This window comes from Morchella importuna (assembly GCF_003444635.1).
Source record: "Morchella importuna strain M04M26 chromosome Unknown Morimp01GS026, whole genome shotgun sequence".
Lineage (NCBI taxonomy): Eukaryota > Fungi > Ascomycota > Pezizomycetes > Pezizales > Morchellaceae > Morchella > Morchella importuna.
In genome coordinates this window covers 212,344-238,985 of record NW_025763423.1, presented here as the reverse complement: position 1 = coordinate 238,985, position 26,642 = coordinate 212,344, and the positions used below count along the sequence as shown (strand labels likewise).

Below are 26,642 nucleotides of genomic sequence, written 5' to 3'. Positions count from 1 at the left end.
CTTGATCAATTGTGCATGTATATATAATATAGGAACGTTTCATCAAAGAATATAGCTCATAACAAACACTACTCCTAAGGTACAAGAGATTATTACCCATTGTTACGCCCAATCAGAAGGAGTTGCAAGCTTTTTAGTATATTCCAACGATTCTCCTATGTCTCAATTAAACCCCATAGGCACAATGCAAATCGTATCATAGTGCTGGAACTAGTGCTCAGCTGTGACCGGATACTGCTGTTAGCAACTATGTAAGTTTTGAGTGAGCTAGAAAGAAAATGTATAGGTGGGTGAGGAGGTTCTTTGCTGATAAAATTATTTTTTCTAGACTGGTCTCAAGGACGGCCACGCGCAGGTTCAAATCTTTTAGAACTTATTACTTATAAGCCCCCACTCAAGGTTGTCTCATCGAACATAACTTCGGTCAATCTCTCGCCGTATCTCTGGACTACAGGCAGTAAATTTAGCTCTGCATCTTGGAGTCGATATGTGGATTCTTGTGATCAATGCCAACCGGGTAGGTCTCTTGTGTCATCAACTAGTTGAATTTCAAGTCTACATATCTACGTAGTGCATGCAGTTTTTTTCAGAGATTGTATATCTTCATTCAACTATATGTAAAATATGAAATGCATAGGTGCAGAAAACGAATAAAAGCCGCTCACTACTCAATGGACCCTAAACACACTGAAATCTCAATCGCATCCTGTATTTACGTTAGTATATACCATTGAAAATATTACCGAGACCGATTAAGTGGTTTACCTTGATGCCGGTTGGCTCATAGCTCTCTACCGTCCTACTCTCATAAATCAAGCTCGGATTGCCTCTTGGCTCAACCCCACCATTAACCAACTTGATGCCTTCCTTTACCATCGATTCCAAGGCCTTCTTCTCCTCAATTGTCTTTTTCTCTGCACTCATTCTCACATATCTCAGATAAGGAGGATTTCCAGGCTTGATCACGTTATCGGCGGCGAGCACAGTTCCGGGGACGACAAACTCTAAGCTCTCACACAACTTCAAATCGCTAATATATGCAGGTTTGAAATGGTCCAAGAATAATAAACCGATGTTATCAATAGCTCCCTCACTGTGTAGGCGTTTCAGAGATGAAGAAGAAGGCCCGATCACCACCTTGACGGTGTCGGAAAGGCCGGCGAGGTCGACCAAAGCCATGATTATGGCCCCAAAGAGGGGATTCATTTCAAGGCAGTAGTATTGAGGCTCATAAGAAACCCCTGAATCTATCCATGTTTTGCGTAGATGTGAAGCAAAAAGTAGAGTACTGTACCCGACGTAGCCACCAAGCTCAACCATTGTTTTAGGGCGGTGATGACTGATAAGATCGGTGACCAATTTTCCTATTTACAATCAGCAATAACAATATAAAGAGTGCGGAACGATGGAAAACCTTTCATCTCCCCAATGTTCATCAGGTACTTTTCTGTTGCGAACCCATCTATTACCGCCAGGATAGCTGCGGGCTGGTTGCGAAGAGCATTGAGCTTTTGTGATGGTAAGTTGAAAATGCGTTGAAGAAGCTCAATCTCGCGGCCATCGTCAAACTGTTTTGTATTGCATGTATTAGATTATAATACGGTTTTAAAGTAGACCTCCGTTCTGCATATATTTACTACTAAAAGAACTCACTCACATAGACATCGTGCTGTTTGGCATAGCTGATCTTGCTCGTGAATCCAGACATCGTGTGCAATCTTCCTTTTGGCCGATTTACTATATGCTGCTTTCCTCTAAATAAAGTGGGAGGCAAAGGAGATCCAGGAATATTCGAATATAAGTGTGTTTTATTTAACTTATTTGAGATCTCCCCAAGGACCACTAGTGTATATCCCGACATATGACCAAGAAGATCCTATTGCTTTTTCCGAGTAAAAGTTGTTCGCTTGCCTGTGATCGAGGAGAGGGATATCTCTCGTTGGACTTACTTCAGTCTCTGACTGTTCCAGTAGTAGCTTTGTTGTATGTCGCTTCCCTTAGATATCCCCTGATCACGTAGAGGTGATGATACGATTGATGATATGGTGCAACGTGTCTGATTGGCCCGGGGTAAGATTGATCACGTTGCAGCGTTAGATCCATCCACTCGACACGCATTTATGAAACCGTAATCACTTAAACACTAAAAATCTAGACTTACAAGTAATTAACCACAAATGTTAAGCCTTCGAAATCGATCAGAATGCACATTGCCTCTTTTCTACTGCCTGGAACCCTCCATTTTACTCCTCGGCAGTTCCGCTAGGGTCCTACAACAACGGAAATAACAACAAAACACAACATGAATCTATCGTTTAGATGTGAACTCACCATCGCAACTACGGAGATCTGAATGAAAGTAGTATTTTCATGACGTGTAATAAATCTTGCCATGCATGCAGATACTCCGATCTAGAGATAATTCATCAGCCTTCCGAAGATTCGCACGCACGTACCCTTCCGGCCGTTCTGCACCGCCGTATTATGGGAGGTTACATGAACTGATCATGAACTTGGTCGATAACTATAGATAACATATATACATCTACTCACGGGGTGATGTCCAATCATACCTGTTACCTGTTGGCGAACCAAGGGCTTTAATTACATCTTCAACTCTTCAACCCAGATATTTTACGGCAATTTAGCATTGTATTTTTGCGATTTCAATTAAGATGAGTGATGCTAGAGACCCATTAGATATCATTTAATTCCGCTGTTCTTTGCCTAGTGTTGGATTGTTCCGTGCAGACCCTAAATCTCTAACAGGAATGTTTCGCCTTCACCCAGTGTCTAGTAGGTTTTCTGTGCTGCCTTATGAATAGCACTCAGTTCAGAGCGTACTATACCCTTTGGGTAACAAGTTGCTCCTAGTGTGGTTGTCGTGGTTCAAAGATACTAAAATATAGTCACGTCATCTTAGCTGTTTCGAATCGGGTTAATGCGGTCAGTCAGGTACATGGAGGCAAGTACCCCTTCCTACGAATAAAACTGCCGGGGAAACGGAAACCTTGAGATATAGATCACGGCGTCATAAGACGACAATAATTAGTAATGACATGAGAGTCCTGCTGACCGAGTAAGAGCCATAAGAAGCCAAGTTGATCCTCGAAATGTTTCTCTACCCCTTTCATCCTCAATCCTACTTTCCACTCCTGGGATCAGTTTCAACACCTAGATTTTGGTCAATCTCTTTTTTTCTGTCTTCAACAAGCAGCCCATTACTATCCACTCTGAAATATGTCAGACCTTACAGCTACCGTTTCCGAAACAGAACATGGATTCCTCGTCGAAGGCTACGAAAAGATCTCCTATGGTTTCACATTCCTTGATGGCGTCTTTGAAGTGAAGAACAGCCAACTTGCCAGCATGTACAAGCCTTGGGGGCGCTGCTTGGCTGTGACAGACATTAATGTCTGTGGCATTTATGGTACACAGATGGAAAACTATTTCAAGGCTCACGATATCAACTTGGTTATCCACAAGACAAAGATTGGAGAGCAAGCCAAGACCATGGATACCCTCCTTTCCATCTGCGAAGCTATGAATGATTTCGGTATCATCCGTAAAGAGCCTGTTCTCGTTGTTGGTGGTGGACTTATTACCGATGTTGCTGGGTGAGTACAATAGTAACGCCGATCCTTGCTATTTTGGTTTCAATTAGTAGCCAACCCTAACCCCAAGAAAATTCCGCTAATAGAAAAATATCAGGTTCGCATGTGCATCCTACCGTAGAACAACAAACTTTATTCGAATCCCGACCACAGTAATTGGCCTTATCGATGCCTCAGTATCCATTAAAGTCGCCGTAAATCATGGCAAACACAAGAACCGGCTCGGTGCTTACCATGCCCCAATGCACACTTTCCTCGACTTCACCTTCCTCAGGACTTTACCGGTAGCCCAGGTCCGAAATGGTTTCGCCGAACTCGTAAAAATTTCGACCTGTGCAGATCTAAAAACCTTCGAGCTTCTTGATAAGTACTGTGAGAAATTGATCTCTCACAGATTCGGCCGTGCAGATGGAAGTAGCGAAGAGCTGAAGAAAGCTGCCGACACAATCAATTACAGAGGGATTCACGTCATGCTGAAGCTCGAAACCCCTAACCTCCATGAGCTTGCGCTCGACCGTGTCATTGCATACGGTCATACCTGGTCGCCAACCCTTGAGCTTGCACCGGAGACTCCCTTGAGGCACGGCCATGCTATATCTGTTGATATGGCTTACTCGGCGACACTGGCACGGATGATGAACCACCTATCTGAAGAGCAACACATGAGAATTCTCCGCCTTTTCTCGAGGGCTGGATTGACCATTGACCACCCTCTCTTCGACGAAGTTCTATTGGCCAAGGGTACGGATGCTATCTTGAAGACACGCGATAATAAGCTACGGGCTGCTATTCCCGCCCCCTTGGGACAGTGTTGTTTTCTCAACGATGTAACCATGACCGACATGAACGAAGCTCTAAGGTTGCATAAGATGATTGTTAAAGAGTTTCCTAGACAGGGGGAAGGCCTTGACGCGTTTGTTGATGCTTCCGACACTGGGGTGCCTGATACTAAAGAGCGAGTTGTCCCCCCACCTCCAGCAAGAATGGGTCGATTCAATATGCTTCCAAATTAACCCTGCGTGGTTGTACCAACATCAAATCTTTATTTTATTGTTGGAAAATCCATTCAGTCAAACTCTCATTTTAATTTTTTTTCACGGTTTTTCTTTGGCTCTATATTATCGCTTTTGGAAGCAGGCTAAATTTTCCTCAAGGAGAATGATTGGAGGAATTTTTTGGAAAGTCTTTCGTTGCGTATTTTATTACTTCATACTGTAACAACTACTATTTCTCTTCTCATCAAAATATCCAAAAACATCAGATATCTATAGAAAAACAAAAGAAAAGGGTAAAATCGAGTATAAGGCCTCGCGAGACTAGACCGCTTTGTTGCGTCATGTGGCTTTGCTTAGACTGTGATATAATATATATATATACTTTGCTGTTGCCTCGTAAACTTGAAGTTATATAAATGGATTCCCGGATATACAGTGTGCTATATCGATTTAGAAAGTATATTTTATCTCTCTACCCTTATCATGTCATGTATGGTAAGGCGTAGGCCCGTCTCGTGCCCGTCCACTACGTATACGGACAGCTTGCTGTTCGGTAAGGTGGCAACAAAATGAAGAAATTTGGAGTACTTAAGGATGCATCCTTCCCTTCCTTGGTTGCTATCCATCCACTCCCTCATCCTGCATCATGTTCACGCTATTCTCCTGGTTGTATCCGGGAAATGGAGTCAAAAGTTCATCGCAGCGTCCATCCTTCACGAGGCATCTCTTCAACAACATCTCGCTAATTTCTCTCAGCCTGGTAACTTTGCCGATCACTATTACTGTAGTATCTCTATGCCTCTTTTATGCATATTTCTTTCCAGCTCTTCCAACGCGATCCCCTTCCCGCTACTCAGCATCCTCGAAAACTATCCTCGTAAGCTCCCTCTCGATGTCGAAAGGTCTATTTCTCGCTCGATCATTCTACCGAGCTGGGCACAAGGTTATCGGTCTCGACTTTGAACGGTCCTATATCCCCTCCAGCGGACGCTTCTCGAATACTCTCTCTTGGCACTATGAACTGCCAAACCCAGTCACCAACCAACAGAAAATGGAATATATAGCACAATTGGTGGAAATAATAGAAAGGGACAGGATAGATCTCTGGGTCTGTGTGTCCGGAGTGTCGACAACAGTTACTGACGCACTTGCAAAATCCGAAATCGAAGCGAGAACCTCCTGCAAGGTATTTCTATTCCAACCAGAAACATGCGAAACACTTCATGAAAAGAATCTCTTTATCCACAAGGCCGCTTCTATTGGACTCGATATTCCAGAAACAACGACAATCAGAAGTCATGAGGAAGCCTTGGCATTTTTGAAAGGCAAAAAACCGGAACACTACATCTTAAAATCGATCTGGCTTGATGACGTTTCTAGAGGAGATATGACATTGTACCCACGACCAAACTTCGAAGAGACAACAGTCTTGATTATGTCATTAAGTATTTCGACCGATAAACCTTGGATCTTTCAGGAGTTTATTCGAGGTGACGAATATTGCACTCACGCGGTTATTGTCAAAGGTCGCATTACTGCATTTGTTGCATGTCCTTCATCAGACCTTCTGATGTATTATGAGCCAGCAGATTTAGAAATTTCTCAGAGACTTCTAGAATTCACAAGGATTTACATCAACAGCCTAGAAGACGGATATATCACAGGGCAGGTGTCGTTTGACATAATGGTCAAGAGGGGTGTAGAAGCAAACGCAGAACCAATACTATACCCTATCGAATGCAACCCCCGTACTCATACCGCTGTCGTATTGTTCAGAAACATCTCAGGAGCCCTCGCCGATAGCTACCTCGACTCGTTGAAAGATTTTGGAAAGGAAGTTTGCATCCCCGATCCCACCACTACCGACAGCCTCTACTGGACCGGACATGATGTTGTCACTCTCTTGCTACTCCCCCTCCTCAATCTCTCTGGAATTCTAGGTGGCTTACGAGAATTTACGCTGCACTTTTTTTTCTGGAGAGATGCAACATTTGAATTCTGGGATCCGCTTCCATTCTTGTTCCTGTACCACGTTTATTGGCCTGGGTTGTTTTTGAGAAGTCTTTTGACTGGGAGAAGGTGGAGCAGGGTCAATGTGAGCACTGGGAGGGTTTTTGAATACTAGTAAGGATGAGCACTCCTTATTATTCATGTGTCATAACCCCATTCTTTCGGTTCATCAGGATGGGCCGCTCTAGCCGCGGGTTGGGGTTTTTCTGCTTTATTTTATTTTGCTTTGGTATTCCTTCTTTAAGAGGCTTGATCAATTACGCGATTAAAAACATTATTCATCATCCACTGAAATCTACATAATGAGGAGTAGATGGATACGAGCTGTGTAGCAAGAGTTGAAATCCCTATCTTTTCGTAAGATTAGGTCGGAGCCGAGAAGGCCTGACTAAACAGGTTATTATCACTAGTCTTATAAAGATAGTTCATATTAACAAACTCAAGCTGAGCAAGTGCGTAGTAACGGAACATGAGATGTAGTAATCAATTAACCAGACCAATCCGAGTGATACCTTATGACTACGCCGCTATACTCAACCTCATAATTTTGGAGTAAGATGCTTTAACTCGTGCTGTGATACAAGAGATCGTGTAAATGCGAAAATTTTGACCCAACCCTGCGTTTCGTTAGATTAATTAGTTAAAATCTAACCCTCCAGAGCTAGAATAGTATGCCCTCGCATATATCCAGCACAGTTTGATTCACTTATAAATACATGTACACATTTGAGTCAAACTGTCTAGATTGTTTATAAACCGAGCGTTATAGCGGTTTTCGTTCATCTAAATCATCTAAACTAAATTTGATAAGCTTTCCCACCTGGTACATGGTTTCACTCGGTTTTAGTACTAAAATAAAATTCCGAGTGCGAATTCATGACTAAGAGCGAGCGTAACAGGAAAGTAGGCATACACGTAAGTATGGTGATCTTAATGTAATAGGTTTTCATAATTTACTGGAAGTTATAGCCCTTGAGCCTCTTGTATCTACGTACATTCAGATGAGCTCAAGGAACTGGGAGTTTGGCTTTAATGTATTTAGCTCGTTAGTTTTTTTGTTTTGTTTAATTCATTAATTGCATTTAGCTCGTTAGTTGTTTAGGTTCATTGAAGAGGCTTTAGTTCCACCAATAATACAGATGCCGTATAGCCGACCAGAAAGTGTGGGGTGAAACTATTGATTTGGAATTTTGAGGGTTAGATACTGATAGGTCAAGTATGCGATGTGGATCATGGGATGTCACTCGCATAAATACCATTCTATATTCCTCTCTCCCATTGTCCCGGTTTTGGTAGCAACTAGAAGCTTTACTTATCAAATAGCGTTTAGATAGAATAGAGGTCGGCGAAATCGTATTCCAGCAAGAATGGCCCACGTAATAAAAACTTGGCATCCCAAAAAGTCAAGTACATTATGTGTACCTCCTTCACTTGTGCAAGTCCCTGCATTATTTCAAACCCGGGGTAGAGTTCTCAACTTTAATAGGGTTGAACTGTGACAACCTCAGGCGGAACCTACATTTCTACATTAGTACGTTCCGCTGTCAAAATGTTTTGTTTTTAGCATGGGTATATCACCCGATAGCTCTTGGCTAGCTAGCTTTCTTGGCCAACTCATCTTCCGGGTGAAGAAAACTCTTGGCTTTGTCTCAGGTTATATTCACTGGCGGGTTTTTATTTGACAAGACTATGCCTGCATTAATTCCCAAGATTTGCTTGTGTCGGATCCTGGGAAACAATATTTGTTTGGCTGAACATACATGCACATGTTTCGACTCATAGGCTGCATAGGTAGGGTAGAGCATTAGAAAGCGAACCGGATACATGCCTAGATGCAACATGGCATGCTGTGCACGATATCGAGGCGGGAGGATCGTGGCATAAAATTAACCAAGTTTTCACAGAGTGAGTTGATTTCACTGAACGAAATAATGATAGGACCCCAAATTTCAACAGAACCGCACCATGTGATAAATACCGCCGTAGGATTATTATTAGTGGGAAATCCCATTCCAAAGATGGTTCAAAGGGTTCGAAACAAAAAGCATTTCCTTCAGAAATTTCAAATTGTGCCTGGACGCCTGGACGGAATAGATCAATAGCTATATGTTGAATTGAACTGAATCATCGCTCCCTATCTCTATTAAGCTAGGCCAATTTCTCGGTGAGTCTGGGAACCATAAGCTTACTGAAAAGTGGGAAAGCCCACATGTAGGAGGAATACACCAACGAACCACGTAACTAAAGATGGATGATTAGTATGTGATGATTGATTTATTGATTGATTGATTGATGAATAGGTTTATAGACTCCTGGTTTGATCTCAGCATACATATGTATACAATATCATAGCCATACGAAAGTCTTGCCTTGCATTATCGTATTTGTTTAGCTTATTCCGCCTTATTCCCTATATTTGGTTTCCTTAGTTGATTATTGATATTTGGACCGTCCTGAATACTATCTTGAAAACTTTTTTATAACAAAAAAATAATCGTTCAGTAATTCAAATCCTCACGATATGAGAAAATGCTTACTGCTGTGATGTCTTCTTTTCGTTGCTATCTCTCCAATCACCGTCAATTCCACATCGGACCGGCCTCACTTCCAAAAGCGGAACGAAGCCGACGGGCTACCCTGCGGACACCCGCTCAGAAACAAGCATTCCTACTCTTGGACTTTGCTTCCGTGTACGGGCGATTTTCTACCCACATCTACGATTGCTCCAATCGGAGTCCATGCGTCTGGGTCAATCGTTGGTTAGGATACATGTTGCATGTCGTTAGCGCATGTAGCGGAGGCAGTATCAGATTTCATTACTAGGCCGCCCTAGCGGGGAGTTCCTGGTGAAGATGGCGATCGCGATACCTTTGGGCCCTCACCGATATTGACTTTAGACTCAAGAGTCGATATTTATTCTGCTGGGGAAAACATCCCTAAAGGGGTTGTCGGTTCGGTAATAAACGTCGCTCAGCGACGAATTGGGTCGGGTCCGGGTAGTCCCAGCACCTTTGTCGCGCGAACCGTCAACTGTTAATTAGGATGTTGTTCTTGAATTGGCGTCTCATGAGCAGGCAGTGCAATACAATACAAGCCCAAGCACATCAAGAAAGATTACCGATGAGCAGAATACCCATCTGCTCCATCTCTGTGGTTAGTGGGCTGACGCCAGTTGATCTCGTTGTGTTGTCGTCGTCGTCGTCGCGCAACTGATCATATAGTATGGGCGCAGAGCTGTGCAGCAACGCTGGACAAAATAGCGCAGTGGCAGTGCAAAGGGAATTGTTTTTTCCCTTAAGACGGTATACGGGGGGAGGACTTATATGCGATTCTTTTTCAATTAAGGCCAGATCTGAGAATGCCTGAGTGATTTAGTTAATCACTTTCAAGACGTGGGGTTGATAACGCCAGTCAGTCCTTGTGAAGGGCGAGATGTGGGGGAATTCGAAGGCACGCCTAGGAAGCTTTGACCTCTTTTGAAACCGTGTTTGATGGCATGCATCCTAGGTAATATATATCTTATACCCCTTCGTACTCTACCGTTAATTCTCGCCAAATCCACTATCTCCGCATAGGTAAATGGTATGTCTGGGCCAAAGAAAAGAAGGCTCGGCATGCGAATGTGTAGAAACCCTACTGATGCTGCCATTTCTTTGGTCCGGACATACCATTTACCTATGCGGAGATAGTGGATTTGGGGAGAATGAACGGCTATTACCTGGCATATATATATATGTATCTGCATGTTTATGTAAAGATAGAGAGATCCTTTGAGTTCAGACTGAGGGGCTGGGTTCTTGCATAATGATTCTCTCTAGTACTGCTGGTGTTGTTTCGATTCCCGGTCTAAGCATTGGGGCGTTAATGGTCGCGAATACATACATACATATTTGTATAGATAGATTAATAGAACAAATGTACCGATAACAATACCACTACATAATAGTGGCCTGTTAAACAGGCCCGTTATGTATATGCCCTAATTTGACGTGGTTATCGCAGTAATAATTATAATTACGGTCGGACTGTGGGATCTCGTGCGTACTTGTAGTAGATATCTTTAAATTTGATTCTAATACTAAGGTGCACTACATTAACTAAGTACTTAAGCAGAAAATTTACAGACCTTATGAGAACCTTAAATATTAAATACAAATCTCATGTAGACCAGATTTCAGTGTTTGATAAACCATAAACAAATAAAAAATAAATAAAAAAGAAAGTGTCGTGAATGCTACCCATAAGAAAACCAAATATCCCCCCCAAAAAAGTGAAAGAAGCATTAGTAAATGCTAGTGTGCCCCAATGAAGTTAGAACTGTACATGGTAAAGTGTCTCCAAAAATACTGTATTCCACCTAACAGCCCCGGGCGGTTTGCCTAGCCGATTCTAGACACGCTTACTTTGACGTCACGGCTTGCAACGTCAATTCCATGGCAAGCATTAACGGCGTTGTTTTGTCGCCCTGAATAGGATGTATCTCCTCTCCTCTAGTGTGAGGCCATCATAATCCTGCAATTGGATCTCGGGAATTTGTGGCCTCTGTCGAGTCGACTGCCTCCGTGAGCGCTGAGTTTGCGGTCTCCTTGACCGAATCCAGCCCTGACAGCACCTACAGTCCGCCGCATAGCATGCACTTCCATACTTAAAGAGACTAATCTCATCGTAGCCTGGTAGGCCCATATCATGATAATAATATCCCTTCTTTATGGCTATCTCTTTCTGATAATCCATTTCATTGGCTGGAATAACCTTTAATCCAGCCTGGTCGATGTAGGTGGTATCATACCCAAGGTTTGGGTCAATGTACATGAACATTCCCGATCGCGAAGAGGAATACCCAAAGTCGTTCTTGCCAAGCTCGAGGAGTACGTTTGATGCGCGCACTAATATAGGCGGGTGGCTTTTGTAGTCATCTCGCGAGTAAACTACATTGCAGAAGGTTGTTGAGGCACCGGGGAATCCAAGTTGGTAAATTTGCCAATCTTCAGTAATTACTTTTCCACGGGGAGTCGCAATGCCAATTGCCCCTTTGCCAAAGTTCTTAAGAAGAGTAGACTGTATTTGGTTCAGAAGGCCATCATAGGCGCTGGAAGAAAATGCTAGTTAATGTCAATGCTTCAATAGTAGGTAGGGGATTTTAAGCTTACTGAAAGGTAGCAGAAGTGGTAAGAATTTCTCCATGGCAGTCACCCCTCAGTCGAATGGTCACCGAGCGCACCCTATCGCCTTCCGGCTTAGGATATACCCTTACCACGTTCCTTGATGGTTCAGGTTGAAAATATGCCGTTGAGTACATTGGTGGACTTGACTTATCGGAGGTAGATAGCGTAGGACGTTCGGAATGGTCACTAGCACTGTTCGAAACAGATGATGATGTCCTCCTCGAAACATTGTGCCTAGCAGTTGAGGAAGATCTTGAACGGGAGTGATTGTTACTCCCGCGGTAGGCAGAGTTAATGTGCTCCGCGAAGAGGCTGCGGTACTGGGACTTTGTGACGGACATTTCGAACTAAAGGTAAGGCTAAAAGGCCAAGGAAAAGGCTGAGTATTCTTGGGAGAAAAGGCCAAGGTGTCAAACCGTGAAGGTGCAGAAAAGGCCAAGAAGGAGGATTCGAGAAGAAGACTACCAATTGACTAGAGGAAGGTATTGCCCAGAGACCTTCAATAATAAATGAAGGGGGATTCTGGTTCCATCTCCGGAGTTTAAGTAGGTAGGAATGCGGGGAGGGAGGGAGGGAAGTAAGGTCACGTAATGGGGCATACACGCGCGAGGAAATGATAGCCCCGTGATGGTTATAATCAATGCCATGTTGTCATACTATTTTTATTATAAAAGCCTATTCTAGATTAAACCAGGTGTAATGGCTTGTATAGTAGGGGTGGTTTGGGCCCTGGGATGTGCATATGGAGGCAACTTTTGGTTCGCACACGATGAATCCAGGGATCCTGAAAACCGATGATACGCCTGACCTCTATGGAGGCCCATCCGCAGTACTCTAGAGTAGTTAGCAGGGCAGCAAGAAAGAAGGAAACAAGGGGCAGACTGGTAGGTAGAGTACATTGTTCAGTGCTGCATAGATCTGGGTGATTACGGGCAGGCACGCAAGTGGACTTTGGGGGTCATACAATAATAAAGTTTTGAAGTTAACTGTCATGTCTTGCACTTCCCTGTATGTACTACAGCTCGCGCTCGATGAGTGCAAATCCCCACTAGGAGAGTACCACATTTTGACATCTTCCGCTGACGCAAACGAAGCAGTGTAAGTATCCCATCAAAAGAAAATCCTCATTTGCCTTGTTCTTGTCTGTTAGCCGGTCCAGTTCTCAGGGCCGATGTGAGTCCAGGTGCCCGAATCTTCCGTCCAAAGGCCAGAATACTGGATTGAGTTGCCAGCTCCGATTCAACTCATGTGCAAGAGAGAGATGGAACAGATAGACAGGTAAGGCTGTGCCTAGAGTACCAGTACGCGTCCTGCCAAGATGTGTAGTTGATGTCTCTCCGAAGCCACCCAGCATGCGTGTCTCACTATCACGACGAACGTCTGCAGCCCCACCGTTGCTATGCCAGCAGCCGATCTACGAGTAATGGAATTGGTAGAATGCATATTGCCAAGTGACTCTGTAACTCCTCATATATGCCTTTACCGAGAAATATTTCTATCTGTATCATTCACCCAGGCAAAGAAACACGAAGATAATTACCCATTTATTTCTGCTTTCCTGATCGGGGCTGAATGTACCCCAATCACTTTTCTCTCAGAAATACATGTAAGTATGTACATGTATGTACTATACCGTATTTACAGAGTAGAGAAAAAAAAATCAACATGATTATCATCACAGGTCGCCTAGTTACCCAGAATTTACCTTCCGATATTGTTAGAACCCAGAAAACTGTATAAAAGCAGGCGACCCGGCAATTCCCAGTACTGTGTGTGTAACCTGTGAAAGCCCTAAATGATAGGTAAGCTTATGTACCCATAGAGGTACCTACTGGAGGAATCGGCCTGGCGTGTAGGCGGTGGGTTTTTACAGCCGACCTTTATCGCCAGTTATTGAATAGGCAGCAGCCCTACATATACAAGCGTAACTAGAGTAGCGCACTATATTTTTAAATGCAGCTAACGGTATCATTGGTCGGAGGTGCAAAGCTCCCCGATAAACGATTGGCTCAGGGTTGGGTTCCTCCGTCACAGCCGCAATACCACCCCTTGCAAATGCGCATATACCCCGCAGGAAAATGGACTATGGGTACCTGTTTTGAAGATAACCTCAACCTACAAGACAAGCCATTCGGCGCTCGGATTTCGCATCTCATATTGGTTAATTCAACTGAGACGATCAGAAGATCAGCTCATTGGTTTTCTTGCATGAGTCAACTACCAATCTCATGAATGAACTCTGATAGGTGCTTACTGTAGACTATTCTCAATAAATGGGCGGGAAACCGTACATACACAGCCAGGTGCTCAAAGGCATGCACACGTAATGCCTACTGTACTCTATGCTCATGCCCATCCTCATGGCCCGCAGTAAAGCCGTCTTCCCGCCGGTCAGTAAGCCAAAAAAGCACTTGTCCGTCTGTCCGACCTATAATATCACAGATAATGCTCTTCAGTCAAGCCATAGATGCGAGATAATAACTTGCTGCACGTAGACCCGTGGCGTTTCAGTTAGGGTTCCTTTTTATTCATTTGTAGAGCATGTGCTTGAAATTCTTCACCAAAATTAATTTCGTTTTTATTTTTTGCATTTGGTTTGTTTTGGTTGAGGGAACTGTAAATGATATCAATGTTGTTTGGTCAGCTCTGGTATCCAATGATTGGCGTTGCGAACACGTGGATTAATTACCTTAACTGTTAATTCATGCCAAGTTATCACGAGATTGATCAACAAAGATACAGCTAACTCTCTAGAGTGATCTTCCCTATTGTTCAAGCACCAGTAAATATTTAATTTATCGAGTGATATTCTATGATTGAACAAACACAACAGCAGCTAGTAATGATATAATCGGGTGGCCATTTGAGGCTATATTCAAGGGTAGACGGAGGACGCTCGCGAAATTTTGGGAATTGAACTCAAGGCTGCCAAGCATTGGTCTTTTGTAATACTAAATCACCCAAGTTAGTACAGACATGAATCTATCCGCCTGATTGAGCTGATCATTTACCGAACGGGCTCGAAGTAAAACCATAGAACTACACTACCTCTTAGATTATCACACTGATGTCCAGAAGGAATGATATTTAATATCTCCTCCCGACTGACTTATCCTACCATCTTCTCAGCATAATACGTGTTTACCCACCAATGAACCCGCAGGTCTTAATGTACCGTATGATTCGACTCTTATGTAGGCAAACGTTTTGTGCCAAAAAAGGTAATAGCTAAGTATATCCGTAGCTTATAAAGTCATCGGAGTTAGCCGTAGGATGCAGGTATCGGTGTAATTTATGGTTGAATTTGAGAGGGTGGAAACTTGGTTGAGAAGAGAAACAACGGTAGGAACGTTGGATTAACATTTTCAATCAGCCGTGATAAAAAAGTATTTTTGATAGTGGTTCAATAGGCGGGGATAAATCTATATCCGGCCAACACCGGCTTAGCAGGAATGTACATATCCATTCAGTATTATTTCGTACGTGTTTCACGAGGCCGCTCGAGAAGAAACAAAGGAATACCTCGTTTCGATCTCGACTCGCAATGAAAATGATTATCAGTCTCCTCTTGCTTGCTCCTCTCGACATTAAATGAACTATCAATTGATCAATTGCTCATCTCAAGACAGGCTTCAATAATCGAGTGAGTGATCATGATCCAAGAGTTCTGAGAATAATATTTTTCTGGCCTCCTTAGTCAAAGATTAGCCGGAGGTGCAACGGAAGCTGTTGGGAGGGTGCTTCCCCTTGTCAGCTTTGGGGCGGCCTAGCGGTGAACCGGACTCTTCTACATGAGCCCTTTTCTACTCGCATGATGTAATAACAACAGAATGTCTGCTTTCAAGCCGGTGAGTTTACAGAATGTCCTATCTCAATCTTGAGCTCATGGAGGACACTAAATTACTACTTGGGACCCAGGCTCCTCACCCACGGTCGCGACTGTATGTAACGACGATAAAATATCACATCGCTTTCAGCACTCAAGCACCTCAATAGATAATGACGAATTATTTGTCACATCACCAACTAACGTCGTCATTGATTAACGCTGGCGTCTGGGCATCCGTCATCTGTCAACTTTAACTATCCAACTAGAATGTATCCGTTAACATTTGGCGGACGGGCCAGTGGCTAGCTCACCAGTCGAATCTGCGTGATCGATGAATGACCAGAACACTACTAAGTGGACCGACCTATAATTCCTTTGGTTTCAGGCCGAGTTCTATTACAACCTATTTTCCAACACTTCAATAACAAACAAAATTACCAGGTATTGATTCTGACGGTAATGAAAGCGATGTACGAGCAGTACCAGTGATAGACCAATTAGCGGACAAAAAACAGTAAAACGAACCCACCCAATTTTTCTTTGAAAGAAAAAGAGAAAGTAAGGCAGTTACTTATAAGTTATAATAGCCGGCTATCAACAAAGGGCAGGCACCATAAAGAATAAGGACGAGGAATAGAGAGCAAGAGAATTAGAACTAAGGGATGTGGTGACAAACTTCCACATGAACGAACCCCTATGAAAGAAAGAAAGAAAGAAAAAACACTAAGAGAATAATACCCCGCTTCTAATTCCACCCATAGTAACTTGGATCCCACGCCTGCCCCGGATAGGCCGTAGCACTCATAGTGTATTCCTCTTCATCGTCTGTCCCCACCCTCTTGAATGGTTTACTTGTCTCACCGTGTAAATCTAAGTTGACGGCAATCTTCTCTGTCGAGAAATCATACTCCTCCTCCTCTGTCTCCTTATGTGCTAGAGTTGGCGTTCTCTCATTTGCAGAAGCGTGGGATGCCCCCGCAACGGCGGGAGACAGGTCACTTGAACCAGTTGCACCACCCGGTTGCCTTGAGGGCCCAGCATCATAGGGTGACTTTTTCTCTGTTTCGAGCAGCTTATTCTCAATAATCTTAGGAGGATGAGGCGGTGGAGTCGGCGAAACGGTTCGTGATCTCTCTTCTATTTGGATTGGAGGAGGACCAAAGGGAGTATTGATGGGTGGAGGAGAGACCGGTAGTGGTGTGCTACGCGGCGATATCTCGTGGTCGTTACCGCTATTCTTGACTTGGGCAACCGATTGTGGAAGCGGCAACGGCTGCTGGTACCGTTGACTGTCGTTTTGCACTTCTCCTTCCTTAATCGAGGGCTGGGTAGAACTCGGGTGCTCTGTGATATCCCCCTCCCGCACAGAGGGTCGTCGTCCATATTGTGTGCCTACTTCAGAATTCGGGCTCAGAGAACGAGTCGTTTCATATGTCCGCGAAGCTTGTGTTCCTGCTCGCGACAAATTCGGGCTTATGTTCCGACTGTCTGAAGTTCGAATATCCGAGATTTGCGAAGAAACTTGCGAGGGGTTCCTATTAATAGACGGCGATATATTGATAGATGGTGATTGACCAATCCTCGGGTCTATATTTGTAAACTCTTGTCTATGCCCTTGAGCTTGCTGCAGGTGCTGTTCTTCTTGTTGTTGTTGTTGATATGCGTATTCGCCCTGAGGGCGTGCATAGCCCTGTGGAATAGGAACAGGAGCATATTGCGGCTGTCCTTGCTGTAGAGGGGGAGCATGAGTCGCTGAGGGTGGGAGGGCAGGTGGTTGTGGTTGCTGTTGTACCTGCTGCTGAAGTGGATGAGGTGCCGCAGCAGAACCTGCCAATGGGCTTCCCCGTCCTTGAGCAAGGCGCGGGGACTGCTGCGCATTTAGGTTTTCGACATAGACACCTTGTTGCTGTGGTATAGGAGAGTTTCCATTCCATGGGTTGTAATTTCCCTGCCCACTAGAGCGCTGCTGCAGGTGCTGTGGTTGCGGCTGTGGTTGCTGAGGTTGATGTTGTGGCTGCACCTGTCGTGTCTGGAACTGTTGCTGTTGCTGTTGCTGTTGTGGCGGTGGCGGTTTGTGTGCGGAGGCCTGAGACGGCGTTGGCGATGGTGACTTTGTCAATTTACCAAGCATCGATCCCGTTCTTCCAAACACGTCCTACAACCTAATCAGTACTACTTCTCCAAAAAAAAAAAGATTAAGGACAGAAGGAAATCCAACCATTGAAAAAACTTTCTTGTGGCTCTTTTTCTCCTTTTTCTCCTTTTTTTCCTTCGAGCTTCCCGATCCTTCACCTTTATCCTTCTTCCTACCCTTCATGAATGACGACGACCTTCTTTCGCCTTCTTGCTTTATTTCCTCGCTGATTGTTTTAGGAATTACATTTTGTACCTGTTGGGGGGATTTCACGCTTTCGTCCATCTTGGTTTTCAGGTTGCCAAAGAAGCTCGATCGTTTCTTTTCCTGTGAGCTAGTAGTCGATCCCTCATAATGTGAGCCCGCACTGTTTGGGGGCTGAAGGTTCGAATCTGTAGATGGTCGCTGTTTGCCACTAACACCACTGAGAGTCTTCATTAAGCCAGATGATGTACGTCTAACTCCCGGAGCCTCTGGCTGCTGTCCAATCGAAATAGGCTGTCCAGGGTGAAATGGTGGCCCATGATGGAACTGGGGGCCCCCTTTAAATTGACCACGAGGGTCCCGAGGATCCCCTGGAGCAAATTGAGTGCCGACGAATTGGCCCTGGGGCGTCATGTACTGGCCTTGAGGTCCTAGTGGGCCTAGTTGAGGGGCGGGTGACCCGACCTGCGGAGATCCAAGACCCGGCTGCCCAGCACCAGAAGGCTGCCTTGGTCGAGTATGATCCACCGCAAATCCTGCCGGGTTTTGCGGGAAACCACCCTGACCTGCTTGCGGAAGCCCGACATGGTAGCCTTGCTGATACTGCTGTTGTTGCTCGGAGTACAACCCACCCCCAGTGACTACTCTTGGTGGTGATGGTTGTTGCGTTTGTATCTTTGGGGGCGGTGGAGGCATAGAATAGAAATCGTCGTCATTAGATTCCTGCCTACTGAGCTGCGGCAGGGCTCCGGTCATCTGGTTTGACATGAATCCTTTTTGTTGCTCATTGCCCATATAAGGTCCTGGATGGGACTCCATATAGTTCATCTGCGGCGTTTGCTTGGCACCCAGTCGGGGCTCTGAAGTGATAGCTGGCACACCACCCGAAATAGGACCAGTGATCTGTGCCGGTTGCTGCTGCGTCTGTGGGGGCCTAGGCTCCTCAGGTTTTTCTTCAGGGTCGTCATCGCGAGGAGCAAAAGCATTTTGCCCACGTCTTTCCCCTGCATAACGGCTTTCTGCCGGTGGTGAAGGCTTTTGCGGGATAGATTGGAATGCCCCTTGAGCCTTATGTGGGTGTGCAGATAATGGGGAGATTGTGCTGTCGGGATTAATCAAAGCAGGCGGGGAAGTCAACGAATCAGATCTCTTTGGAATCTGCTGCAGTTGCTGTTGTCGAGAAAGTGAATCTGACCTCATATTCCTTTGGTGCATCTCCTTTGTTGAAGAGAGAGAATCACTCCTATCAAGCCTCTGTGAGGTCATAGGTGAAGATGTTCGCGAATCCTGAAACTGCTCCTGGGAGTACAGGCTATCAGATCTCTTAGGGAAGGTTTGAGTTTGCTGCGGTAGCATACCCTGGGTAGCAGGTGGCGGTGGTGGGGTACTACTATGCTCTGATATCTTGTCCTCCGTGCCATGAGAATGAGGAGATGATCTAGCATGCTCTGGGGAGGGGGAGGAGGTGTTTGTTTCTGCGGCGGCGTGCTAGTTGGCTGTTGATATTGTTGATTGACCGAGTTCACTGCCGTTTGTTGAGGTACCTGCTGAGGCGCTTGCTGAGATGATTGATGGGGAAATGGACCGGACCCGGACACTGAGCGTTGCTGGGAGATAATTGAACCTGGTATAATTAGATGTGGTGGCTGTGGTTGGGATCTAGGCCTATGCTGTGGTACCGGTACCGGTTGTAGCGGCGGCTGCCCTGGTGGGTATCCTGACGTCCTGGGCGGCGGACCTGCTGGTTGAAGCATAGGAGGCTGGGGTGTAGATTGAGCCTGCAAATTTTGCCCCCGTTGAACCAACTGCGCAAGATCATTTTGAGCTTGATTAACCTGCGGAGGTTGCGCCGACGGAGGAGGAGGGGGGGAGAAGAGGGCTGTCCATGGGGCCGTTGTTGTTGCTGCGGGAGCTGCTGCGAAACTTGCCTCTGGTGCCCCTGAAATCCAGCAGACGGCCCTTGCTGCTGTTGTTGTGCATGTTGAAACGCTGGCTGAGAAAATAAGGGGTTTGGCGATGTAGATGGATTCGAATCCTTAGTGTCCTTACCCTATCGCCCCAGGTCAATTTTGATAATTTAAATTTGGGAAGGGGAACAAACCTTTTTTCCACCAAATCTACTTAAAAAGCCCTTTGCCTTGTCTACAGCTTTATCCATGGGCGCATGCATCATACCTGATCCACCAGAACCACCGGTTACGATGCTGGGTGTTGGGGTTGTACTATGTCCACCTGCACTATGTCCACCGTTGCCGTTGATATTCGTCTGACTAGGCCTTGAGCCAGTTGCTGAAGGTACTTGAGAGATTGGGGAGTCTCCAGATGGAACCGAGTGATGATCTGATTCAGCACTTGGCTGCTTAGCCATCGGCGTAAAGTGCTGCTGCTGCTGCTGCTGCTGCTGCTGCTGCTGTTGCGGTTGCTGTTGAACTCTTCCGTTTGAGGTCTGAGGCCTTGATTGTGATTCTGCTCCAAGCATTAACGTCTGCGCGCCCCCGTTCTCCTCTAGCATGTACTTGATCCAATTATTCAAGCCAGTAGGCGTCTCTCCAATTATTTTTCGAGCCTGGTTATAGGCCGCAACCCGATCATCAGAATTAGGAAGACGAGCAGCATCACGTGGGTCCATATATTGTCTTATCCTTCCTACATCCACGGATCCAGCATTGCTAGGTTCCTTTACTGTAAGTCCTTCTTTAGTAATCTCGGTATCCTCATCCTCGTCCTTCTCACTAAAGTCGACCACGTCGGGAACCTCCTCCTCGCCCTCTTCCTTGGGTGGCATAGGCGGCATTACCAGGACTCCAGAAGGCATTGGCATGGTTTCTTTCAGCATCAACGTCTGGGGCCTGGAAAACTGGTTTAAAAGTTCTCTGGCGTAATCACTCTGCATAGGCGTCTTTTCGCCATCCCCGTCCTCTTCTTTTTTCGGCGGTTGAATGACGGGTCCTGTGATAGCTTCGATACCCTCGCTTTCAGGGCCAAGGATGCGCGTTTGTGGGATGACCTCAAGTCCTTCAACTGGAGAGTTTATTCTAATCTCAGGGGTCCCTTCTCTTTGTAGCGGTACCTCGATAACTGACTGTGGATCGTTCATTGAGTTATCATTAACCACTCGATGGCCATGTACGATCAACATGTCATGATCGTCCTCATCTTCAACATCAGTTTTATCGCCTTCCACTGGTTTCTTCCCCTCAACCTCCTTTTCCTTCTCATCCACTTGTGCCTCTACACTGTCTTCCACTTCCTTGTTGGCCTTCCCCTTCCCCTTTCCCTCCTTCTCCTTTCCCTCCTCCTTTCCCTCCTTCTCCTTTCCTTCCTTCTCATCGGCTCCCGAAATTCCGGTCTGCGTTCTGGCCAAAAACTGCCTCCTTGCAATCATCATCTCCAACAATTCACTATCTGGCATCTCCGATGCACTGGCTGGAGTCGATTCAGGTCTCTCTACTGGGACAGACACATCTGGGATCGAGACAGGTGTAGGTAAAATCCTCACTGTGGTAGGGCCACCCTTTGGAAGCGGAAGAGGAGGAAGGTCAGATACCGAGTCCCGATTTGAGGAAGCTGACATAGCCGAGAGCAGTTGGAGATCCGGCGCACTTGGTCTTCTCGGATTCTTTACCGGGGGCGGGGGTGGAAGAGATTGAGTCTCTTCCTGGGTCCAGTAACTATCGTAGAGGCCCAAGACCCCAACGCTCTCTCTATTGGTGCCGTGGCTGTTTGGATGCGGATGGGGCTGTTCCCAGTAGGGTTGTTGGTGCTGTTCATACTGAGATTGCTGAGGCCGTTGGTACTGATGCTGTTCGTACTGCTGCTGCTCGTACTGCTGCTGCTCGTACTGCTGCTGCTCGTACTGCTGCTGCTCATACTGCTGCTGCTCATACTGCTGCTGTTCATATTGTCGTTGCTCGTACTGCTGCTGTGTGTACTGCTGCTGCTGCTGCTGTGATGGTGAGTGATGAGGTGGCGGCGGTGGTGGCGGTGGCGGCGGTGGTGGAACCCCTTGCTGGTTGGTAAAGCTAAGACTCGACGGATCAAAGGGCTGCTGATGTTCGTGTGGGTGCTGCTCTTGAGCTATATGTACAGCGCCGAAGCTTGACGGATCAAATGGCAGCGGCGGTGGTGGCGACGGCGGAGAAGGTGGCACCTGTTGTTGCTGTCCAAGGCTGCCGGGTTCAGGATGTCTCTGCTGCCGTTGCCCTCCCTCATATATTTCCTGTCGATGCGCCTGCTCCTCTTCCTCCCCTGCATATAATTGCTGCTGCTGCCAACCCTCATGTTGCCCTTGTTTCTGATACTCTGGATTCTGGTCAACTCCAAAGCTATCCGGCCCAAATGGCTGTTGTTTTCTATGTTGTTGCTGTTGCCGAAATTGAGATTGGCCTGTGGCTTCAAATGTGGAAGGGTCGTAAATTTGCTGTTGCCTCGGCGGTGTATCAACCGACGGTGTATCTTCCGGCGCAGGGGATTGTGCACGTTCCAATTCGCCAAGGAATGTGTCTAGATAATCTTTTTCTGGACTTCTATTACCTTTGGCACTCTGGCTCTCTTGACTATCCCGGCTCTCTTGACTTTCCTGGCTCTCGACCGTATCTTTTCGCTCCATGGCCCCGGCTTTCTCGCTGTCCTCGCCCTGGGGAGATGAAACCCAAACCGGTGGTCCATCTCTCCTTTTACCCAATGCCGGTGTATCTGGAGTCACCTCTGCAATCTCGCCTCTCGAACCCTGTGTATCTAACATTGGCACAATAATTGGCACACTCCTCTCTGCACCCATTGATTTCCTGAACGGAGTCCTCGTGGTATGAGACTCATCTTTTGATTTTCTCTCTGTATTACTTCTCTCCAACATGTGTTGAGGTGGAGGAGAAAGTGATGTCGAAGGCAGAGGGGTAGTGTTTGTGCGTTGAATGGCAGCGAAATTAGCAGGTCCACGTGGGAGGATAGGAGAGATGGTATCGTCGATGCTGCCACCGCGGGGGGCGACTAGGTTGTCATCATCGGAGGGGATTGGAGAGATCGGCGTGGCTGGCGTGGGGTGATTATGTGTGTCTTGCCTTTGGAAGGCGCTGCTGACCATAGACTTGAAACCGCCGCTGGGACTTCTTTCGAGGTCAGACTCGACTCGGGTGTTGAACTGTGTCTGTAGAGACTCGTGGATAATGCCGAAGCTTGAAGGGTCGAATGGCTGAATTTGGTTATCCTGGTGTTCTACGTCAATATCTTCAGAGCCACCATAGCTGGAAATGATACCATCATCCCAAGTTGACACCCTCTTCTCCTGCTGCTCGTTCTGCCTTTTTTCATGCTCCACGGCCGGTGCATCGATTATCCTATCAAGAATAGGACTTGCTGGAACTGTTGTTAACGGGATGGGCGGCAATGCACTAGTAGGTGGTGGGAAAGGACTGGGACTCCTAGCCATCTCCTGCCGAGAGCTAGGCCGAGAACCCTCAGCACGACTACTAGATCTGCTATGAGTGCGACTTCCAGAACGACTTATTCTCCTAATAGACTCCTGGCGACTGCTAGGCCGGCTCCCACTGCTCTCTCGGAGCTCAGGCATACGATCGCCGCCTCTGCTCCAGGCCTGTTGGGGGTCCAAGGAGAGGTGACCGCGTTGTGAATCGACACTAAGGTTGGCATTATGCATTATGGGGACACCGCCACTGGCTGTAGAATCTATACTATTGCGGCCGGCCATATATTTGGATCTGCTATCTGCATCACTAGCCCTGCGCTCCTTTTCTCGTTCCTCGCCGATGCGAGCGTATATTTCTGATGGGCGGATAAGCCTACTTGGTGACTCGGGAGCTGGCAGAGGGGGAGGAGCAGGAGGGGGTGAAGATGGGTGAGCAGGGGGTGGAAGGATAGAGTTAACCGCTATTATGGGCTCAGACTGCTGTAGGGGCATCTGCAACTGTGATATCATAGGTTGGTACTGAGGAGCGAAAGACTGTTGAACCGGCTGTGGGGATTGGTGATACTGCTTCTGATTTGGATGTGAATAGTACTCTTCGTCTGCATATGAAATTTCCTGAGAAGGTGATGCACTTTGAGGCTGCGATTGTTGGGGATTTGGAGCAGAATAGTACTCTTGGTCTACATAATCGACCCCTTGAGTAGGCGGGGGGTAATGAGCTTTGGAGCTAATATCACTTCCAGTCTGATCACATCTTTTTTCGGGTGATTGCATTGGACTTGACTGTTGGTCACGTATAAACTCGGGTGATTGTCGTCCTTGTGAACTTTGGGGACTTCCGGGCTGATCGCGCCTTTGTTGTAGGGAATATTGTAGTTGTGACCCTTGAGAGCTTCTGTTACTTCCAGATTGATCATTGCTTCCCAAAGTTGTTAAGTTCTTGCTCTTATTCGTAGGACGTCGAGGAATTGAATGTTTCTGGGCAGGTGAGCCTTGTGGTGCTGATCCCCAACTTGATCTAAGTGGTGTAGTTTCTGCCCTTTTGATACCCTGCAGTGGGAATTGAGAATGCTCCACATTGGCAGGTGAACTATAGCGCACATGAGACTGTTCACTCTGTTGCGGGTCATTTTTTGGCGGGAGCGGGGGCGGAAGTGGGGGTGAAGTAGGTGATGTCGAGTCTGATTGAGCAGGAGGCGAATTTTGCCAAGGTGGAAGTTGTTTATCACTACCTGGGCTATCCTTGGGAAGTGGCATTGGTCTATTCGGACTATCTGGGCTATTATCTACTGTGGAAAGCGAGCCTTGTGGTTTTTGGCCCGTGCCTGGCCCTATCGAAGAGTACCCGTACCCCACCCCGAATGGCTGCGGTGATGAGTCCCTCCCAGGTGATGATGACCTGGATGCAGAGTTCGGAGAGTAATATTCCCTCGGCGGAAGGTATTGATCCTTCGCAGGAGGAGGAGGTGGAGATGATGGGCTATACATTGGAAGTGGTTTATCCACCCCCATTGTCTGGGCCCTTTGAATACCCCTAGCAGGGCTTGACGAACGAGAAGTCATGATTTGAGGTAAGAAAGATTGAAGTATCCCACCCGGAGAATGTTGCGGACTATTATAAAATGGAAAGGCGCTCTTCCGCGAAGCCTGCTCTTGCTGCTCCATCTCTAATGGTGTCGGCGGTAAAGGTATTCCCAGATCCGGAGATTGTGTCTCTACCCTCGGAACTGAACCTCCATTTGCCGGTCTACCTAGATCCGAGAGCTTTATGACTGGCTTTGGAATTGGCGGTACGTCCTCTTTCCTCCCATATGAGGCACCCTGTTGAGAGTATCCCTGACCACCTGAGGATGGTTCGTACCCATCATCTTCGTAGTCGTCGTACTCATCGAAGTCTTCATCATCTCCCCAACCCCCACCACCGTAGTCAACAGTTTTCGCCTCTACCCAACGTTTTGATTTTGCGCGGTTAAGGTTCGTTTTGAAAGCTGGAGCAAGAAGGGGAGCTGAAGGTGTTCCGATGGGTGGTGGTGAAGTCCTATTATATGTTAGCCACGCGAAAGCTGAAGTCGAAACTCCGAGAAACGATGTTTCCTTTGAGAGCAAAGAGGGATGTGCGTGGGATAAACAGACATTGGAGAACGTGTTTCGTCGAAAGTCGTGAGAAATGGTCTTGACATATCCACCTCTGCCAGACCGGAAATCTCACGATAATGAATAGTACGCAAAAATGCAAGCTATAAACGCGAAAAGAGCAAACAAAGTGAGCAAGAAAGAATCGAAGAAAGTAACCGTCGAGGGTGGGATAGGCACGAATCGCAGGGTTGACGTTGATTTTCAGGCTGAGCAGCAGTGAGAGTGCGTGGGGAGGGATGTTGGCCAAGCCTTAATCACACTAGGGAACGCGGCTGCGGCTGAGGCAAGTTAGGAAGTTGGTAACCTCTAAGGGTCTGACCAAAAAAGAAGTAATCAGGTCCAACAGGCCAATGGAAGCTGTCGATCGCTTTGATTCTGGATGAAAATGTTCTACATAAGTCTAAAAAAAGCAATTACATAAGTGAGGAACCTGCACCCCGCGCAGATGGTATCTCAAGCTCACATAACATGGAGGAGCTGGCCCTCACCTACATCAGATTCTAGGTAATACTTCATCGACTCACTACATGTACTCACGACTCTGAGATTCATGGGACTTAACACTCTACTCTACCTGCACCTCCCGGAAGACCCAGACGTTCATTTTACCTCTCGCTTCTGAGTGATTAATAAGGACCGAAGTATATTGTTGCACTGTCACAGCTCAAAAACGAAGACAGGGCAGGCAAATTACTTGTCGCCAAAATTGGTTAGGTATTTACTTTCGCATAATTAGCGGCGTGGGACAAGGCTTAAATAAGGCTAGCTTTGATTTGCATATGTGGCACACAACTCGATAACTGTGGCGTAAGGGCGGCATAGCTGTGCCACCGGGAGATTACTACATGTACGAAACAACCGGGGTAAATCACGATCACTACATGTACCAATAGGATTACGGAATTCAGTGAAGAATACCGAGATATATCGGCTGTAAGAGGAATATGTACCTCATAAATACCGTATATACGTATTCTTACAGCATAACTCCATCGCGTGTATGCTTAGTAGCGTCTTAACGATTATTAATACCATGGCGAATCCACACATGTTTGGCGCTTTAGCAAATTAAGACGCAATTAAAACGTCCTCATGCCACGTTTAGGATACCTCTGGCATCATGAGGGTTA

General features: G+C 46.3%; 7 protein-coding genes across 7 annotated transcripts; 2 read left to right on the top strand and 5 right to left on the bottom strand.

Moving 5' to 3' along the window:
* Positions 1 to 664: 664 nt before the first annotated feature.
* On the bottom strand, positions 665 to 1,708 carry LAJ45_07821 (uncharacterized protein; the record flags this gene model as incomplete). The annotated part of the gene is made up of 4 exons (XM_046117376.1): positions 665 to 706; positions 766 to 1,364; positions 1,415 to 1,568; positions 1,658 to 1,708. 4 exons carry the CDS (start codon positions 1,706 to 1,708, stop codon positions 665 to 667), a joined length of 846 nt encoding a protein of 281 aa, XP_045969361.1.
* Positions 1,709 to 3,240: 1,532 nt separating this feature from the next.
* Positions 3,241 to 4,627, top strand: LAJ45_07820 (uncharacterized protein; the record flags this gene model as incomplete). Its single annotated transcript, XM_046117375.1, has 2 exons — positions 3,241 to 3,617; positions 3,712 to 4,627. The coding sequence occupies 2 exons, from the start codon at positions 3,241 to 3,243 to the stop codon at positions 4,625 to 4,627; spliced, it is 1,293 nt and encodes a 430-aa protein (XP_045969360.1).
* An 874-nt stretch (positions 4,628 to 5,501) lies between these two features.
* On the top strand, positions 5,502 to 6,734 carry LAJ45_07819 (uncharacterized protein; the record flags this gene model as incomplete). Its single annotated transcript, XM_046117374.1, has 1 exon — positions 5,502 to 6,734. One exon carries the CDS (start codon positions 5,502 to 5,504, stop codon positions 6,732 to 6,734), a length of 1,233 nt encoding a protein of 410 aa, XP_045969359.1.
* A 975-nt stretch (positions 6,735 to 7,709) lies between these two features.
* LAJ45_07818 (uncharacterized protein) lies at positions 7,710 to 8,387 on the bottom strand (the record flags this gene model as incomplete). Its single annotated transcript, XM_046117373.1, has 6 exons — positions 7,710 to 7,793; positions 7,876 to 7,925; positions 8,079 to 8,134; positions 8,198 to 8,211; positions 8,303 to 8,306; positions 8,380 to 8,387. 6 exons carry the CDS (start codon positions 8,385 to 8,387, stop codon positions 7,710 to 7,712), a joined length of 216 nt encoding a protein of 71 aa, XP_045969358.1.
* Positions 8,388 to 9,012: 625 nt separating this feature from the next.
* LAJ45_07817 (uncharacterized protein) lies at positions 9,013 to 9,724 on the bottom strand (the record flags this gene model as incomplete). The annotated part of the gene is made up of 5 exons (XM_046117372.1): positions 9,013 to 9,091; positions 9,157 to 9,251; positions 9,332 to 9,363; positions 9,644 to 9,649; positions 9,706 to 9,724. The coding sequence occupies 5 exons, from the start codon at positions 9,722 to 9,724 to the stop codon at positions 9,013 to 9,015; spliced, it is 231 nt and encodes a 76-aa protein (XP_045969357.1).
* A 1,338-nt stretch (positions 9,725 to 11,062) lies between these two features.
* LAJ45_07816 (uncharacterized protein) lies at positions 11,063 to 12,125 on the bottom strand (the record flags this gene model as incomplete). Its single annotated transcript, XM_046117371.1, has 2 exons — positions 11,063 to 11,708; positions 11,770 to 12,125. 2 exons carry the CDS (start codon positions 12,123 to 12,125, stop codon positions 11,063 to 11,065), a joined length of 1,002 nt encoding a protein of 333 aa, XP_045969356.1.
* Positions 12,126 to 16,358: 4,233 nt separating this feature from the next.
* Positions 16,359 to 25,556, bottom strand: LAJ45_07815 (uncharacterized protein; the record flags this gene model as incomplete). Its single annotated transcript, XM_046117370.1, has 8 exons — positions 16,359 to 17,768; positions 17,832 to 19,053; positions 19,147 to 19,426; positions 19,496 to 19,575; positions 19,637 to 20,001; positions 20,053 to 23,856; positions 23,920 to 25,414; positions 25,510 to 25,556. The coding sequence occupies 8 exons, from the start codon at positions 25,554 to 25,556 to the stop codon at positions 16,359 to 16,361; spliced, it is 8,703 nt and encodes a 2,900-aa protein (XP_045969355.1).
* Between the last annotated feature and the right edge of the window lie 1,086 nt (positions 25,557 to 26,642).